Source organism: Oryx dammah, unplaced genomic scaffold, assembly GCF_014754425.2.
Source record: "Oryx dammah isolate SB20612 unplaced genomic scaffold, SCBI_Odam_1.1 HiC_scaffold_20, whole genome shotgun sequence".
Lineage (NCBI taxonomy): Eukaryota > Metazoa > Chordata > Mammalia > Artiodactyla > Bovidae > Oryx > Oryx dammah.
The window spans coordinates 29,277,309-29,294,545 of record NW_024070204.1 but is presented as its reverse complement, the minus strand read 5'-3'; the positions used below and the strand labels follow the sequence as shown (position 1 = coordinate 29,294,545).

Genomic DNA, 17,237 nt, shown 5'->3' with positions numbered 1-17,237 from the left:
AGACTGTGCTTCTAGTGTAGGGGGCATGTGTTCGATCCCTGGTGGAGGAACTAAGATCGTAGCTAGGATGGAGAGCTGCTGGTTTGCAGCCTGATTTTCTAGTCTTTGTTCAGATAAAATAGATTAAAATTTGTTTTTTGTTTTTTTGTTTTTGGCATGCATGAGGTGTTAAAATATTCCAAGTGATATCCAGATAAGGGCATCTGGCTAATTACTTGCCAAAGAAAGCAATGATCATTGTTGTCAGAGGTCTGTAGGAGAAGTATCTCTGCTTCTGGAGACAGAGTGAACCCAAATGCTTATTGCTGACTTTTAGTTTTAGATGATAATATGACAAGGCTCACTAGAAACACAATTAATCAAGATGTTAGTGAATGTGATTTAGTCGGCTAGGCAAAATTTCAGCATGAATCTGATAAGGCACCAAGAAAATTAAAAAGGTTAATGCACACTAATGGGCTTCCTAATTATATTATAGCTTAAAACATTGATCTGAATGTCACTGAAACATGTTTTATTGTGTTTCCAGATATTAAGACATACAATCCAAAGCTTAAGAGGAAAATTTTTCTTCTTGTTTACATCCACCTGTGCTTATATTTACCAGCAAATAAAACATTACACCAAAGGAGAGAGAAAATATGACACAATACCGGACAAACATGAACTCATTAAACACAGTAACCAAAATTAATACTATTTGTAGCTTTGAAGCACACAGTTTATTGATTTTTAATTTTTGCCACATTTTCGTATTCTGCTCCATGACAGTTTTGGGGGTAAATAAGTACATAGGGGACAAATAAGAATTCAGAACATAAAGTTTCTGTGTGCATGTTCCAAAGTAGTGATTACATAGGAGAAAAATAGGAATTCAGAATATAAAATCTTAATTATTGCATTTCAAAAAGTAGCTAAAGAGCTTGCAGGAAATTTTGTTACTTTATTTTTGTGGTCTTTATATATCTTCTCTCTTTAATTCAAATCATTTTTGTCACTGCTTGTATTACTCCTTTCCTTCAAAGCATGTAGTGGAATTTGTAGTTATATATGTTTCTTTGTTCATTTGCTTTCTTGTCCATAAGAGTGGTTCCATGAGAGCAGAGACCATCTTGTTGAATGTACTATTGCATCTCCAACATTCAAACGGTGTCTGGCACAATTTTAAAATTTATTCTTCAGTTATACTATTTATTCATGTATTTTTATGTGTTTCATTTGTTTATGCTATTTACTTAGGAACTTTTAAATACAAATTTATTAAAAAGTATAGAATTACTGAATGCATAAGATTATTGAGAACCCCTGAAAGCCAACCAAAGAACTCTCAGTGTAATTAGAGAAGGTCTTTAAAAAATTTGGGCAGCCCAGTCATGCTAGTGGTAAAGAACCCGTCAGTCAACGCAGGTGATGTAAGAGACACGGGTTCAGTCACTGGGTTGGGAAGATCCCCTGGAGATGGGAATGGCAACCCACTCCAATATTCTTGCTGGAAAATCCCATGGACAGAGGAGCCTGGTGGGCTGCAGTCCATGGGGTCACAGAGTAGGACACGACTGAAGCATCTTAGCATGTGTGCAATGCCTGCAGCACTCTTACTCTTGAAAAAATTAATAGACAAGACTTGAGAGAAATGTTCATGTGAGAGGTAATTGCCCCCAGTTACTTGGCGACCAGAGAAAAATAAATGCTTTCATTTGCATAGTATTTTTACAAAATGCTTTACCTTTTTGACAGTTATAATCCCTTCCTGAGTTTCCTGATCGGTGATGACATCAAACATGTCCAGCCCCTCTCCCTCTGTAATGCTGTACTCGATTTCAGCATTTTCTCCCACGTCGGCATCGCTGGCTTTGATCCTGCCAATTGGTGTGCCCGGTGGAGAAGATTCAGGGGTTTTAAACTGATATGTACCTATTAATTATCAGACAGATATAAGTCAAACACAGACTAATTTACACCCCATCATAATAAAAACAAAACCCATTTTCTAGCAGTTTGTTCAGATAGTACCATGGATGCAGGCAGATTTGGGCTTTCCTTAAAATAATTAATGGTGCCCTTGTCTCTTTAATGTTTCTACTTTCATGGTTGTTAAGAATATTTCTTCTATTTCATGACTTGTCTCTTGGCAAAGGGAAAACACTTTTCTTGTCCTGTGAGTAGGCTTCCAAGTTTACATGTGATTGTGAGAAAGCCTGAACTGTTAGAGGAGGGTGCAGTAATCTAGCAGAAAGAATAGAAAAGAATTTAACCTGAGCTGTGACTTTAAGCCAGTTACTAGGAATTCTTTAAGAGTTCTTTCTGTCATTGCTAATAGTAACTGAAGGTGAAAACAAATTACAGCACTTCAGAGAATGTATCCAAATAGAGATGAGATTCCTTCACTCATATGTGGAGCTGGTTTAGTTGCAGTTAGGATATAAATAAATACATTGAGGAATAAAGCTCTGAAATTTTTCTAGGTTTGACTGATTTTTTTTCCTTTAAATATTAGTGTCTTTTTTATACATGGATCTCTCCCATTCTTGTATTTATACTACTGATTAAAAACTCTGTTATATAGACATACATTTTTCTTACGTCTTCACGTTGGAAAATTAGTCAAAGAAGACTACTTGTGAATTTCAATTTAGGTATGCCAGGCTAGCCTGTCCTTAGCACCACCCCTCTGCCCCACAATAGCAAAAACAAAAGTTATTTTACACTCACACATTACATTTTACCCACCATTTACACAAATTGCCTTGGAAAGAAAATTTACACTCTGACACTACTAAAGTGTGAAAGTCGCTCAGTCGTTTCGACTCTCTGTGACCCCTTGGTCTATATAGTCCATGGCATTCTCCAGGCCAGAATACTGGAGTGGGTAGCCTTTCCCTTCTCCAGAGGATCTTCCCAACCCAGGGATCAAACCCAGGTCTCCCACATTGCAAGCAAATTCTTTACCAACTGAGCTATCAGGGAAGCCCATGAAAGTATAATATTTTAATAATATTTAATTCACTAAGTATTGAGCTCATTCTTGATAAGATGATAAAAGAGGCCAGTTTTACCATGAGGGAAGTGGAAGTATACTTGGGTGCCTCCAATCCCTTCCTGTATTCTCCTATCCCTCGTCTTGGGATGTTATGCAGAAATGAGCACAGTTTATTCTCAGAGAGAGTGGAGAGGGGGCAAGTCCCCTGGTAACAAGGTATGGGTAGATCCTCCTGCTAGCCTTCCGCAAGCCATCCCCACATAGAAAAGAGGTTTTGGGAGAAAGTGTTGGTGATCCTGATTTTTTCATGTCAGGCTCCTGCATGGATGTTTTAGGGTTCATAAAAACTTTCTTCTGCCCATTAAATCAGAAATCAGTTAGCTATTCTGTTTTTACATTTAGTAACTATGATTAAATACTTGAAAAAAGTAGATGGTATGGAGATTCCTTAAAAAACTAGGAATAAAACCACCATATGACCCAGCAATCCCATTTGTAGGCATATACCCTGGGGAAACCAAAATTGAAAAAGACACGTGTATCCCATTGTTCATTGCAGCACTATTTACAATAGCTAGAACATGGAAGCAACCTAGATGTCCATCCACAGCTGAATGGATAAACAAGCTGTGATACATAACATAATGGAATATTACTCAGCCATAAAAAGGAACACATTTGAGTCAGTTCTAATGAGGTGGATCAACCTAGAACCTGTTATACAGAGTGAAGTAAGTCAGAAAGAGAGAGATAAATATCATATTCTAACACATATATATGGAATCTGGAAAAATGGTACTGAAGAATTTATTTACAGGGCAGCAATGGAGAAACAGACATAGAAAATAGACTAATGGACATGGGGAGAAGGGAGGAGAGGGTGAGATGTATGGAAAGAGTAACATGGAAACTTACATAACCATATGTAAAATAGATAGCCAATGGGAATTTGCTGTATGACTCAGGAAACTCAAACAGGGACTCTGTATCAACCTAGAAGGCTGGGATGGTGAGGAAGATGGGAGGGAGGTTCAAAAGGGAGGGAATATATGTATATCTATGACTGGTTCATGTTGAGGTTTGATAGAAAACAAAATTCTGTAAAGCAATTATCCTTCAATAAAAAATAAATTAATTTTTTTTTAAAAAGTAAAGAAAATACAAGTATTTCTTGTTGATCCGTGTGTATCACCATTATAAAAGAAGCTCTTAATCAGTTGACTGGCTTTAAAAAAACGGCCACATTTGAGTAAGTGGGTTTTGTACTTAATGATGGGCAATTATTTTCTCCTAGAAGAAGGGATTTAGGTATTAAATAGTTTTCTCCAGTGGCTCAGACAGTAAAGAATCTGCCTGCAATGCAGGAGACCTGGATTCGATCCCTGGGTTTGGAAGATCCCCTGGAGAAAGGGAAAGTACCCACTCTAGTATTCTGGCCTGGAGAATTCCATGGACTGTGTAGTTCACGGGGTTGCAAAGAGTTGGACATGACTGAGTGACTTTCATTTATGGTCAGAAAGGAATTTTGATGTTGGAAGAAAAATGACATGAAAACCAGTACCTACTGAGGTCTATAAGTGAAAAGGTCAAGTGATTGCTTTAAGAGTGGGCACTTATCTTCCTTCATCTTCCTTCTTATCTAATCATGATTGTTAAAGATTTTAGAGATGACTTTTGGTATCTCAGTTAACCATAATGTGGAAAACTATTTATGAGTACAAATGGTTTAAGTACATAGTTATTTCTACAGTTTTATTTTTAGAAACAGTAAAATGATAAATCCTCCCCTTGCAAAGACTTAAAGGAGATTATATGCCTGATTAAATTCACAAAATATACAGTTGATTTTTTCCTAACAAATAGCAGCATGCTTGTAAACATATGTTCTGCACAAGCATATTTATGCCTGTGGTAGTCTTATTAATAAAGAAAAATAAAACAATGATATTGCTTTTATAATAGCAGACATATCAGACAACTCCTCAGCTAATTACTGATAAACGTTTACATCTACTGAGCATCAGTACTGTCAGCGCATTTTTAATAAATGTGCCAGTTCTTACTAAGTTCACTATCTTTGGCAATTAATAACAATAAGAAAAATAAATATCATTCTTAAAGTTACAGTTTTACAAAAGTTCCCTGAAGAAAGTCATTCAATCAAATGTTCCTACTCTGGGGAAACCGAGGAGGGTTGTCATTGACGTCAGTCAGCGTGATGTTCACCGTGGTAGTCCCAGATAATCCTCCCATCTGGCCGCCCATATCCTTGGCTTGAATCACCACTTGGTACTGCTCCCTGTTTTCTCGATCCATGTTGAGCAAGGCTGTCTTGATGATACCTGTGGGTATGAAATTCAGAAATGGAAAAGGATGTAGTAAAAATACTTTCCAAAATTATTCATTTATGCAAACAAACATAGATTGTCACCCACAATGTGCCTAACACAGTGCAGATGTCATGGGTGACCATAAAGATGATTGATTATAGATGACCTTTGTACTGAAGGAAATTAAAACCACATAGGGGAGGTAGATACATTAAAACATACGCACACACACACACTCATTCACCTATAATGCAAGAAGAATGAAAATGAGTGTAAATTATATCCTTCAGTAATGCAGACTGTAAGCCATATAACTGTTAAGTGTGATAAGATGACACAGCAAAATGTAACTTGGCATGTGGCACAGTGGTATACTACTATGCCACAGCAGAATAAAAGACAATTAGGTGTATTATGAGGAAATTGTTATTCATGTATACTTGAAAAGACTTCCCTAATGGCTAGGGGGGTAAAGAATCTGCCTGCTGATGCATAAGATGTGGGTTCATTCCCTGGATGGGTAGACCCACTGGAGGAGGAAGCAGCAACTCACTCTAGTATTCTTGCCTGGGAAATTCCAAGGATGGGGAGTCTGACGGGCTGCAGTCCAAGGGGTCAAGAGAGCTGGACATGACTGAGCATGTATATGTATGTGCGTATACTTGCACTGACTCTTGAGTTTCACTTTACTGAACTGACTGATTCCTCATCAAATATACCCACCATAATGAGTGTTCTGAGGATCTTCTAAACCACAGAACTATAGTCTTGTGAAAACAGTATTGGTTCTCTCATAATAATCATCTTGTATGATCCTAGAGAATCTTTTCCCTAAAGCTGAGGTAAGCTTTAGTTCAACAGGTCCTAGCAGTGACCAACACTCTTCAGCTAGATAAAAATTGTCTCTATTGTTAGGTAGTTATAAAATAATTAGTTTAAAGAACTTCTAAAATTTCGTCTACTTTCTGTGTAAGGCTTAGGTTTAAATTAACCACATTCTTTCAAAAATCACTGGTGAAGTCTTTATAACCTCTGGTGGCACATTCCAGTGCTTAATGACTAATAAAACTGAAACTATCTTTCTTTATTTTTAACAGAATACCTCAGACAACAGGTCAATTTTATTCCTATAGTGCTGGCTCCAGTAAAAGTGAAACTGCTTTCTATTCTCCAAATAATAGTACTTCTCTATTTAAATACAGGAGATCACCTTAGCCTTTTGTCCTTTAAGTTGAATAATTCTAATTCGTCATCCTCATTGTCTCTAAACTCAACATTTTCTTTCTCCTTGGGATTCTTTCCAAGTTCATTGTACCTCTTACATTGATTTCAAACTAGATATAGTAACTTAGAAAGGTTTTGACATCCAAACAATAATGGAAGCTTGAAAATTGTGTAAAAGGAACTTGACTCAACATGATAGCAAAAATACTTGTGGAATTTACTATACAGTACAAGTTCAGTTCAGTTCAGTTGCTTGGTCGTGACCGACTCTTTGTGACCCCACGGACTGCAGCACGCCAGGCCACCTGTGTCCATCACCAACTCCGGGAGCTTACTCAAACTCATGTCCATTGAGTCAGTGATGCCATCCAACCATCTCATCCTCTGTCATCCCCTTTTCCTCCCACCTTCAATCTTTCCCAGCATCAAGGTCTTTTCCAATGAGTCAGTTCTTCACATCAAGTGGCCAAAGTATTGGAGTTTCAGCTTCAGCATCAGTCCTTCCAATGAATATTCAGGGCTGATTTCCCTTAGGATTGACTGGTTGGATCTCCTTGCAGACCAAGAGACTCTTAACAGTCTTCTCCAATACCACAGTTCAAAAGCATCAATTCTTTGGCACTCAGCTTTTGTTATAGTCCAACTCTCACATCCATACATGACTACTGGAAAAACCATAGCTTTGACTAGATGGACCTTTCTTGGTAAAGTAATGTCTCTGCTTTTTAATATGCTGTCTAAGTTGGTCATAGCTTTTCTTCCAAGGAGCAAGCATCTTTTAATTTCATGGCTGCAGTCACCATCTGCAGTGATTTTGGAGCCCAAGAATATAAAGTCTGTCACTGTTTCTATTATTTTCCCATCTATTTGCCATGAAGTGACAGGACTGGATGCCATGATCTTAGCTTTCTGAATGTTGAGTTTTAAGCCAATGTTACCATACAGTACAAGTGGTATATATTGAAACACAATTCATCATAGATAGTATGCTACTTTGTGGAGAAAGTGCAGAAAACTGAGATGTGGAAAAAAGAGTTAAGGCAATCCTTTTTTTTTAAAGGGTAGTATCAGTTAAGATAAGCTAGACAATGTGACAACCAACAAAGTAAAATCTCAGTGGCTTAACAAAACTAAAGTGCTCTGGGTAGGCCAGAAAGAAAATCTGCTCATGATAACCTTTAGACATTCAGGCTGAAGACTCACTTGATACTGGTTTCCATCCATGATCACTGTGGCAAGTGGGAGGAAAAATGGTGGATTATGCACCAGGTCTAAAAGTTTTGCTTGGAAATGACTCATGACTACCACATTTTATTGCCCCAAATAAATCACATGGCTACATCTAGCTTTCCAGTAAGGTAGAGAGATGCAATCCTACTAAGTAACTAGAAAAAGAAGAATCCAGAATATGTGCAAACAACCATCTTGGCTATCAAAAGGGGTTGGCCTTTTAGTTTTATCTCAAACTAGAGGAAATAATAAGGTAATGTGTAATTTTTCCAAATCTCCCTTGTATAAACACAGTATATGAAAGATCCATTGTCAGATTTCTTGATTAAAATGATCTGGATGTCATGTTTACAAATATGTCACTGGTGCTTGGAGATGAATCTAAGAAAATTCAATCACACTGATTGTTTTTATTAAAAATTGCTAGCTCAGCTGAGCATGTCAATTAAAATTACATATATTAAAAAGAAGATGTAAGAGGAATTCTAACCTGTTTCTGATTCAACTGAAAAATAGGGCTGCCCCTGTAGGATGCTATAGACAACTTTAGCACTGTTCCCGTAGGTTGGATCATCAGCATCAGTTGCAGTGACTTGGACAACAAATGTGCCTGTAATGAAAGAAACATGAATTGAAAATAAATTAAGGGTTCATTATGGATCCTCGATACCCACACATTAGGAAAAAGCACAATCATACGTCTATACAAAACCATCATGGTAAGGGAGTGGAGAACCACGGTAGGATGCTAGGCTAAAAAACCTTGGATTTCTTATTCTGAAGGAATGTGAGCAACATTCATAAATATTGAAAGGATTAAATTGGGCTTCCCAGGTGACTCAGTGGTAAAGAATCCGCCTGCAATTCAGGAGACATAGGTTCGATATCTGGGTTGGGATCATTCCTCAGAGAAGGAAATAGCAACCCACTCTAGTATTCTTGCCCAGGAAATCCCATGGACAGAGAAGACTGGCAGGCTACAGTTCATGGGGCTGTGAAAGAATTGGATATGGTCACTCAGCTGGTAAAGAATCTGCTTGCAATGCAGGAGACCTGGGTTTGATCCCTGGGTTGAGACGATCCCCTGGAGAAGGGAATCGCTACCCATCTGCTGTATTCTTGCCTGGAGAATTCCCATGAACAGAAGAGCCTGGTGGGCTACAGTCCATGAGGTCGCAAAGAGTCAGACATGACTGAGCGACATTCATTTCCCAATTAGTGACTAAAAACAACGAGAATTAAATTAAAGGGGAGCATGGGAATGATCATGACTTTGGGTGGAACTGATTCCAATCCATCTCCAAGGGTGAGATTTGATTGGGTTTTTGCTACAGTGATTCTTTCAAGTTGTCTAGGCCTAAATCTATCGGTGTCTTGTACTACTTTTTCTACAAGGATTAGTTTAGGTATTGTTCAGTTGGAGGGCCATTTGTGATTTTGCTGAAAATTTGTTGCGTCATAGGTGCTTTTGCTCCCTGAATGTAACGTGCTGATGTGGAGCCTGAAAATGCAGCAGCTATTTTGTGATCTTGGCAATGCCAGTCCGAGGACAAAGCTGAATAGGACAAAATTACAGAGAAATAGCTAGAATCCAAATCAAACTATGTTCAAAGTCCACTTTGCTTTTAGACTTAATGTGACCAATAAACACTTTCATTGTTTAAAGTAATTTGAACTAAGTTTTCTGTTACTTATAAATAAAAGCATCCTAGGTGATAAATCTATCTGATAGAATCTAAGAGGTTGAAAGACCTTCTCTTGAACGTTAAGAGAAGTATTTTTGGATTAAGTAAAGAATTAATTGGAATAGTGGAGAATACACATCTGGAATTTATAATCCCCAAAGATGATTATAATTAAATGTATAAAGAAAGCTATGTTGTTTCAGATTGGCATTCTTATTTTGGAGACCAGCCTTCAAAGTACCCCTGCTGCTGCTGCTAAGTCGCTTCAGTCGTGTCCGACTCTGTGAGACCCCATAGACAGCAGCCCTAATCCCCATGAAATTCCATGCAAATTTTTATGTGTATGCCTAAATGGATAGGACACAGTGGAGAAATGCCATAGATTTTATCTGATTCTGAAAGGGGTCTGTGACTTCCTAAAAAGGTAAGACCCTCTGAGTGACATCATTTTGTGGATGACTTTTGGTATTCATATTAGACAGAGTAAACATACTGATAGAATTCTCCTGTCCATGAACAGGGTAGGGAAGTCACAGTTAGGGAATACTGGAAGTTTCACCCTACTTTTATAATATCTAACCAATTCTATTTATTGAACTAATACACTATACTGTCTTAGGGTGGCATACTCTTGGATGTTGATGCATGAGATAGAGCATCCATCCTTGTAATTTAGCAAGGAATGAGGGGAGAATGAAAGCATAAGATTTTAGAGTGAGAATTAACAGTATAAGTCAACAAACACCTATGTTCTTACTTGACATCAATGCACAATTTGATTGCTTTTAGAATATGATTATGTGGATATTTTGACTGCCTATTAGTTGTTGATGTGGTACTTGGGGCTGTGCACTTGTTTTTCCCTTTCATTCTTATGGTAAGGATTTAGGAGTTGATGTTTATTATTTCTTTTTTATAAATATGAAACTGGAGGGTCAGAGACATCAAGTCATTTATTTACCTAAGGCTACACAGTTGCTTATGTAAGTTTCAAACTCCGGTCCATTTGATACCAAAGTCCATTTATACCACCTTGTTGCTGTCCCACTACCTTTGTGTGATTCCTTTAGGATGCCTTTATTATCACAATAATGCCATGTTAATTTATGATAATGATGAATATCAACATAACTGTGCCTGTGTGCAAATTGGAAAAAGCCTTGTTTTCCTCAAGACCTATTATTGCCAGCTACCACCCAAATATTTATAAAACAAATTTAACTCTATAATGGCTTCAGAAGCAAATGGTGCCCCTTATATTGTACAGCCACATTTTTCACATCTGGCTATAGCTGCTCTGCATGGTGCTGATGACCAGACAGTCTTTCATTACTTCTTTTTGCCTTTTACCACCCAGAGGAAAAATATTTTTTTCCTAACAAATCTTCTGTTTAAAAGAATTCTAATCCTCCACTTTGGTGATGATTTGTGATTTTTCTAACAAAACAAAGTGACTTCAAGTAATGAGATGAGCCACTTCTTCATGAGAAACATTTGGATGTTTTATAATCATTTCTGTAGATTAGCTATTGTTCAAGTCTTGGAACTGTGAACTGAAATATCCTTGATATCTGACTCAGAATGATGGAAATGTTTTTATTATGTAATCTAGCCCTTTTGAACTTGACACTGAGTGAAACTTAAAATAACCCTTTACACAAGTAGTTGAAAATTTGTCACTGTCTCTCCTGAAGTGTTTTAATGTGGTTAACAGTGATGTCAGCAGGATTTTTTTCTTAATTTAAGAAAAATTCACATTTTCCCAATCTAAGCAAACTAAATGCACACATTAAAATTGGTAGTAGAATTTTGCACAGAGTATTAACTTACCATATTAATGTCATGAAAGTCTCAATTTTCACCACTTAATAAAGAATATATCCCATAGACATCATCTGTGTATTATTGATGGATTTTTAAAAAAAGTTTTCTTTGAGTCTCTTTCTCAAATATAATTACTCTTCAGTCTGAACTGTAAACTCAGGACTTTGGTTTTCCACTGGGGAGATCCTTACCTAATGCCCAATTCTACTATGGGCTAAGAGAAATAGAGAGGATATCAAGCAATAAAGTGTGCATTTAGGGTGGGAGAGTAAACAGAGGAAATGATCTCTCCTTCTCCCTGCCCTTCTCACTCTGCCACTTTTCATTCCCTAATCATTAAAGGAAATGTTCTCTTAAAAATAATAAGACTAATCTTAGGAGACACTAGTCCACTTATAAAAAGGACCTAAATGGATTCTTTGAAACACAGTGCATCTAGAATGTAGCATCCAAGTTCATTCAGTTCAGCAAATTTCACTCATAGGATTCCTGATTCAGTTGATGTACTAGAGGAAACAATTGAATCACATCTCACTTACCGACATCAGACATTTCGGGAACAGTGGCCGTGTAAACCTCCTTGGTGAATATTGGTTCATTGTCATTGATGTCATGGATCTTGATGATGAATTCAGACTCGGGCTCCACGGGTCTCCCTGTTTTTCTGTTTATAGCCTGAGCTCGAAGTATGTAAACAGGTTTTTCTTCCCTGTCCAGCCTCTTTGTGGCCTGTATGTCCCCTGTGTTTTCATTGATAATGAAGAGATCTCCTGCTCCATCTCCTGAAAGGATATATTTAAGTGATCCATCTCCTCTATCTTGGTCTGAATGTAACTAGTGTAGAAAAAAAAAATTAAAGAAAGTAAAAGTCAAGCATGTGATCCTAAACCGTTCGTCTTTATGATGCAATGCTGTTAATTTTCATTCAAGTCTTTCTAAGGGTTGCATATTTTTTTTCTTTTACTGTTTACTGAAATCCTCAATAGTAAATGCCATTTGTTAATGAGCATGTTTCCTTATAATCACAGAAATTTCCAGAACTGGAACTTGTGTAAAATTTAGTAATGTTCATTTTGAAGAATCAAAAACTACAGGCCAGAACAATAGAAAAATGCCCAAGGACACATTGTAGCCTGGCTGGAACAGAACAATTTTCACTATTTCTCTATTTTCACTACAGCTTTCAGATTCTATTAATACAGCCACCCCCTCACTTTTATGTACACATACTCACTATAGAAGCAATACACTGTTAAGAAAAAGATTTTGGATTTTTTAATCAGAGAGTACATTCTGCATCTACACTTTGCTATCTTGATGAATTTAAGGAAGCTAGTCATTTGTTTTTTTTAAATTTTAATGTGATGGAGATTATAGTCAATTTCTAGAAGTGTGAAATTTATTTATTTATGATATTCAACTCAGAGTGTTTGAAAAAAAAAAAAAATCTTAAGTGTTGCCAGGGACAATGCCTTGAATCCCCACCAGCTAGGTAGTTTATACGGTCACTTGGAATAATAATATTTAACACATATTTTAGTTTAATATGGGAAAGGACCTTCTAAAACTTAGTCAGCCTAAAATTGAATAATCTGCCTTATGAAGTAGTTGGTTCTCTGCCCCTGAAGGCAATCAAGCAGAGGCTCTGATAAGATAAACAGCCAGTGAAATGGGTCTGGGTAAAGGGTTGAGCTAATGAACATAAAGACACAACTGAAGTGAAGAGGATGATCTTAACTTGAAAATGTAGCCCATGTTACTTATTCTGAATTTCATTTCCACTGTGTTGCCTTCCCTGCTGTTTCTTTAATTCCCTTTTTCCCACCTCAGCAAGACTTTGGGCACTGTCTCACAGGTCTTCTGATAATCCAAGGCTCTTCACAAATTTTTTCGAAAAGTGCTTTTTATCAAGAACTTTTTTCAGACTTCAGGTGTAAGTGTACATACAGAAGGGTTAGCGTTCATAGGAAGGCTGCTAATCTTGAAACCTGTGAGGACACTGTGAGGTCCTCTTGGGTATAAAAGCCCTTCTGTGTTTCTTCTTTGTTGTTTGTAGAAAAAGGCTTTAGTCTCCTGGGCCTTGCCTGAGTTCCAAAGAGCAGACTCAAGCAGTTACTAATTAGGGAAGTGAGGGAATGCACAAAAAAAGGAAAAGCAAATCATTCAGTGATAAGACAGAGTCCTAGTTATACACAGTCCTAAGAGATATACATAACAATCTGACAAATATTTTGAGTTGTGCAGAAACTAAGACCTCTACACAAGGTGGAGGATGGTGATTTACATGCTACCACAAGCATGTAGACCCCAGACTGTTTGAAACCAAAAGGTTGATAATTATGATTCCTGAAACATTACCCTGTTATCTTACCATCAACCAGTCAGAAGAAGGTCTGTAAGCAGCAATTCTCATGCCAAATATTGCCTTTAAAAACCCTTTCCTGAAAGCTATCAGGGAATCTGGGTCTTTTGAGCATGAGCTGCCCATTCTCCTTGCTTGGTGCCTACAATATATGCTGTATTTTCCTCTGTTACAACCTGGAGTCAGTAGATTGGCTTTGCTGTTTAGCAGTTGAGCAGACCCAAATTCTGTTTGGTAACAATCTCTACCTTATTTCAACTCTGTGTAAGTGGAGCATCAGCTATGTTACAATAGTAATGGCAACACCAGCAACAGGCAAACCAACTCTGTGTTCTCTTGATTAACACTGCATGGAATATTCAGAGTAACTTCTACAAACATATTTGAAAACAGAATCTTAGGGCAAAAGGGGGACTTAAAAACATGTAATCCAGACTTTATATAACTATGTCCTATGGAATATAATTTATACAAAATGCTGAGAAAAAAATGTTCCATGGCCCAATAATTTTGGGAAATACTTCATATTCTGCCTCTTTCTTGGAGTCTCCCACTGCCCATTAACTTAAGAAAGGCTATGAGTACCTACAGTTTTTGAACTGGTTTTCCTGAACTTTCTTTGCTTATGAATCCTTTTTGGGTGTGATCCATACTGATGTTCCCCAAAACAGTTTTCCAAGAAACTCATTTTGGGAAACATGAGCTGACTGAATGCATCATTGCAGAATCAAGAAACTGAGGCTCTAGAGTACATGCTGCTGCTGCTGCTAAGTCGCTTCAGTCATGTCCGACTCCGTGCGACCCCATAGATGGCAGCCCCCCAGGCTCCCCCGTCCCTGGGATTCTCCAGGCAAGAACACTGGAGTGGGTTGCCATTTCCTTCTCCAATGTATAAAAGTGAAAAGTGAAAGTGAAGTCGCTCAGTCGTGTCCGACTCTTAGCGACCCCATGGACTGCAGCCCACCAGGCTCCTCCATGCATGGGATTTTCCAGGCAAGAGTACTGGAGTGGGGTGCCATTGCCTTCTCCATCTAGAGTACATAGAGTTTCCCAAATCACACAGATCGTGTGAGAGTCAGATTAGACTTTGAGTGCAAGAAGAGACTTATAGATTATTCTGTGCAACCACTTCATTTTGAGAGATAAACTGTGCCCAACACCACACAGCTACTGCTAGTTAACAGCAGAATTTGAGGAAGAGAATATTATTCATGCAATTAGTAGTCTTGAAAGCAATTTGACAGAAATAATGCAAGATAAATGCGGACGGGGAGGAAATTGCTTAGAAGTGAGACAAACGCAATAAGAAATGTAAAACAAGTGCATACCATGATTTGAGTAATGTGATAGGCTAAGAAAATGTTGAAACCCTGATTACACAGAAAGAGCCACTGGGGAAAGTTTTAACTCTCCATTGTCAAATTCTAATGACTGAAGAGAGCTCTTAAAAAGCTATTTCATTAACTCACGAGTAACGAAAGCAATGTCACTGCCCGTTGGATCTGGCTCCGGGGCAGCCATGGTCAGCAGCCGGGCACAGTGCAGGGAGCACAGCAGGAGAACCACGTGTGGCTCTTGCTCAACCTCTCACTCACCAAGTGTGAGATCATACGAGAGTCAGTTTACCTCCCAGCACCAGGATCCTTACCAGAAAATGAAGATAATGGAGCTACAGGAGAAGGCTGTCAGGAAGCACTCTTTAGAGACTATATACAAAGACTATGTGTATTCCTACATAAACATGGGATAAAAGCATGTGTTTTATAAAGTGTCTTCCAAATTTAAAACACTGTTATTATGATTAGCTCTTAGTTCATAATAAACAGGTTTTTGCTTTTATTTTGACTTTGAGAACTTTTTCTGAGGACTTTGAAAACCCCATTTAACAAACACACGGTATCGCTGAGGTAAAATCTGTTATCAAAAGCCAGTATTCTTCTACCAGGTGGCAACTGTTATCTTTCCATGTGATTTATTATATTCTGCATTCCGCTAGATTTTAGACTCCCCTCGACTGGTTCTTTCATCACTTTCAATATGTAATCGCTGCACACTTAGTAGGTGAATACCATATCTGGTCACAAGATTTATTCAGGCAAAAGTAATCAGAAACTTATTTTGAGCTGTCAGGAGACACCATGTTGATGACTTATAGAACAAACACCGGACAATATAAAAGGGCAGTGGAGATGCCAACTAAGAGTGTGAACAGGGATTGCTTGGCAGATTCCACTTCTGATTTATCAATATTTGAAAACTAGTGGGAAAATGTATCTCTTCACAAAGGCATTGTATGATAATAAAACAATTTAACCTCACCCCCCTTCCAGCACAGTGTCTGCATCTGATGAAATGCACAGAATAGAAACTTCCAGAAGCCTTAGTGTGCTCTTTCTCTACTCAGCTCCCCCTCTGCTGAACATCCCCTGGGGTCAGTTCTTTTTTTCTCTTCTTGGGGAGAAGAGGAAACATAAGACATCAGTGCAAGTGAAAGTGGTGGTGACAAGCAGACATTAGGGGTTTATTGAGCTCTTAGAATTTAATTGAATTTTTTTCTTTTGTGATGTCATTCATCATGGCCACTGTAAAAGGCAGAAGTTAAACAACAACAAATAAAAGGTTGAAGGCTGCCTGAGGCATGTTTTTTTTTTTTTTACTAATTTCAGCTTAATGTGGCTGTTCCATTAAGTTTAATCATCTGGTTCACTTTTAACGATTCACCATCAAGTAAAAATTATCCACTTTCCTCAGAAAGTCACAATTCATCTGGGGCTCTCTGGAATTTTTACTACTGAACCTGGAGGATTTTGTTTCAGGAGGAGCTCTTGGTCTTTGCTTGTTTTTCTGTTGACTTATCATCATCATTATTTTTAAAATAATAAAGTTTAAAAAATTTTGTTTATTTATTTAACTTTCTGTTTGCCCTGGGTCTTCACTGCTAGTTTTCTAGTTGCAGTGAGTGGGGGCTACCTTCGAGTTGCGGTGCGCAGGCTTCTCATTGCAGAGGCTTCTCTTGTGGAGCGCGGGCCCTTGGCCTTCAGACTTCAGTAGTTGTGGCAAGAGGGCTTCATTGTCTCTCAGCATGAGGAATCTTCCTGGATCAGGGATCGAACTGGTGTCCCCTGCATTGGCAGGTGGATTCTTAACCACCAGACCACCAGGGAAGCTCTGTCATTATTTTTTTAAGTGTAGTACCTTAACAAGTAAATGCAGGAATTTGGTGTTACAGATATGACCCCATGACAGGCATCACCAAAGCAGTGCCAGTATCTTTTTACCTGTTATATGCACCACCTCCCAACTTGATTTTGACTCCAATTCAAAGGTGTGACACTAATTGTACAGATTTTTAGTGGCTTATGGAGCTAGTTAATGCTGCTCCCTTCCCCCCATTACCTATGTGTCTCTGAGTCACTTGTCTAAGTCAGTAACTAAACTGAATTTTCTAAGCATCATTGAGACAAGAAAGCAGAGTTTAAACAGAAGCATACCTACATGACACATCTGAAAGTACCTTAACAGGGGAAGGAATTATGTGATTTTTTTTTTCTAAAATAAAAAATTGGGTTATGACTAATATGCTCATAGAAAGTAATGCAGCC

The 17,237-nt window shown here is 38.0% G+C and overlaps 1 protein-coding gene across 1 annotated transcript in view; it reads right to left on the bottom strand.

The window, feature by feature from the left end:
- CDH6 (cadherin 6) overlaps positions 1 to 17,237 on the bottom strand; it is a 154,309-nt gene that overhangs the window by 22,330 nt on the left and 114,742 nt on the right. Inside the window, exons 3-6 of the mRNA XM_040262273.1 lie at positions 11,813 to 12,107; positions 8,255 to 8,374; positions 5,155 to 5,322; positions 1,727 to 1,914 (exon numbers count right to left, since the gene is read on the bottom strand). Of these exons, the coding sequence (XP_040118207.1) occupies positions 1,727 to 1,914; positions 5,155 to 5,322; positions 8,255 to 8,374; positions 11,813 to 12,107 (771 nt within the window). The remainder of the gene's footprint in view (positions 1 to 1,726; positions 1,915 to 5,154; positions 5,323 to 8,254; positions 8,375 to 11,812; positions 12,108 to 17,237) is intronic.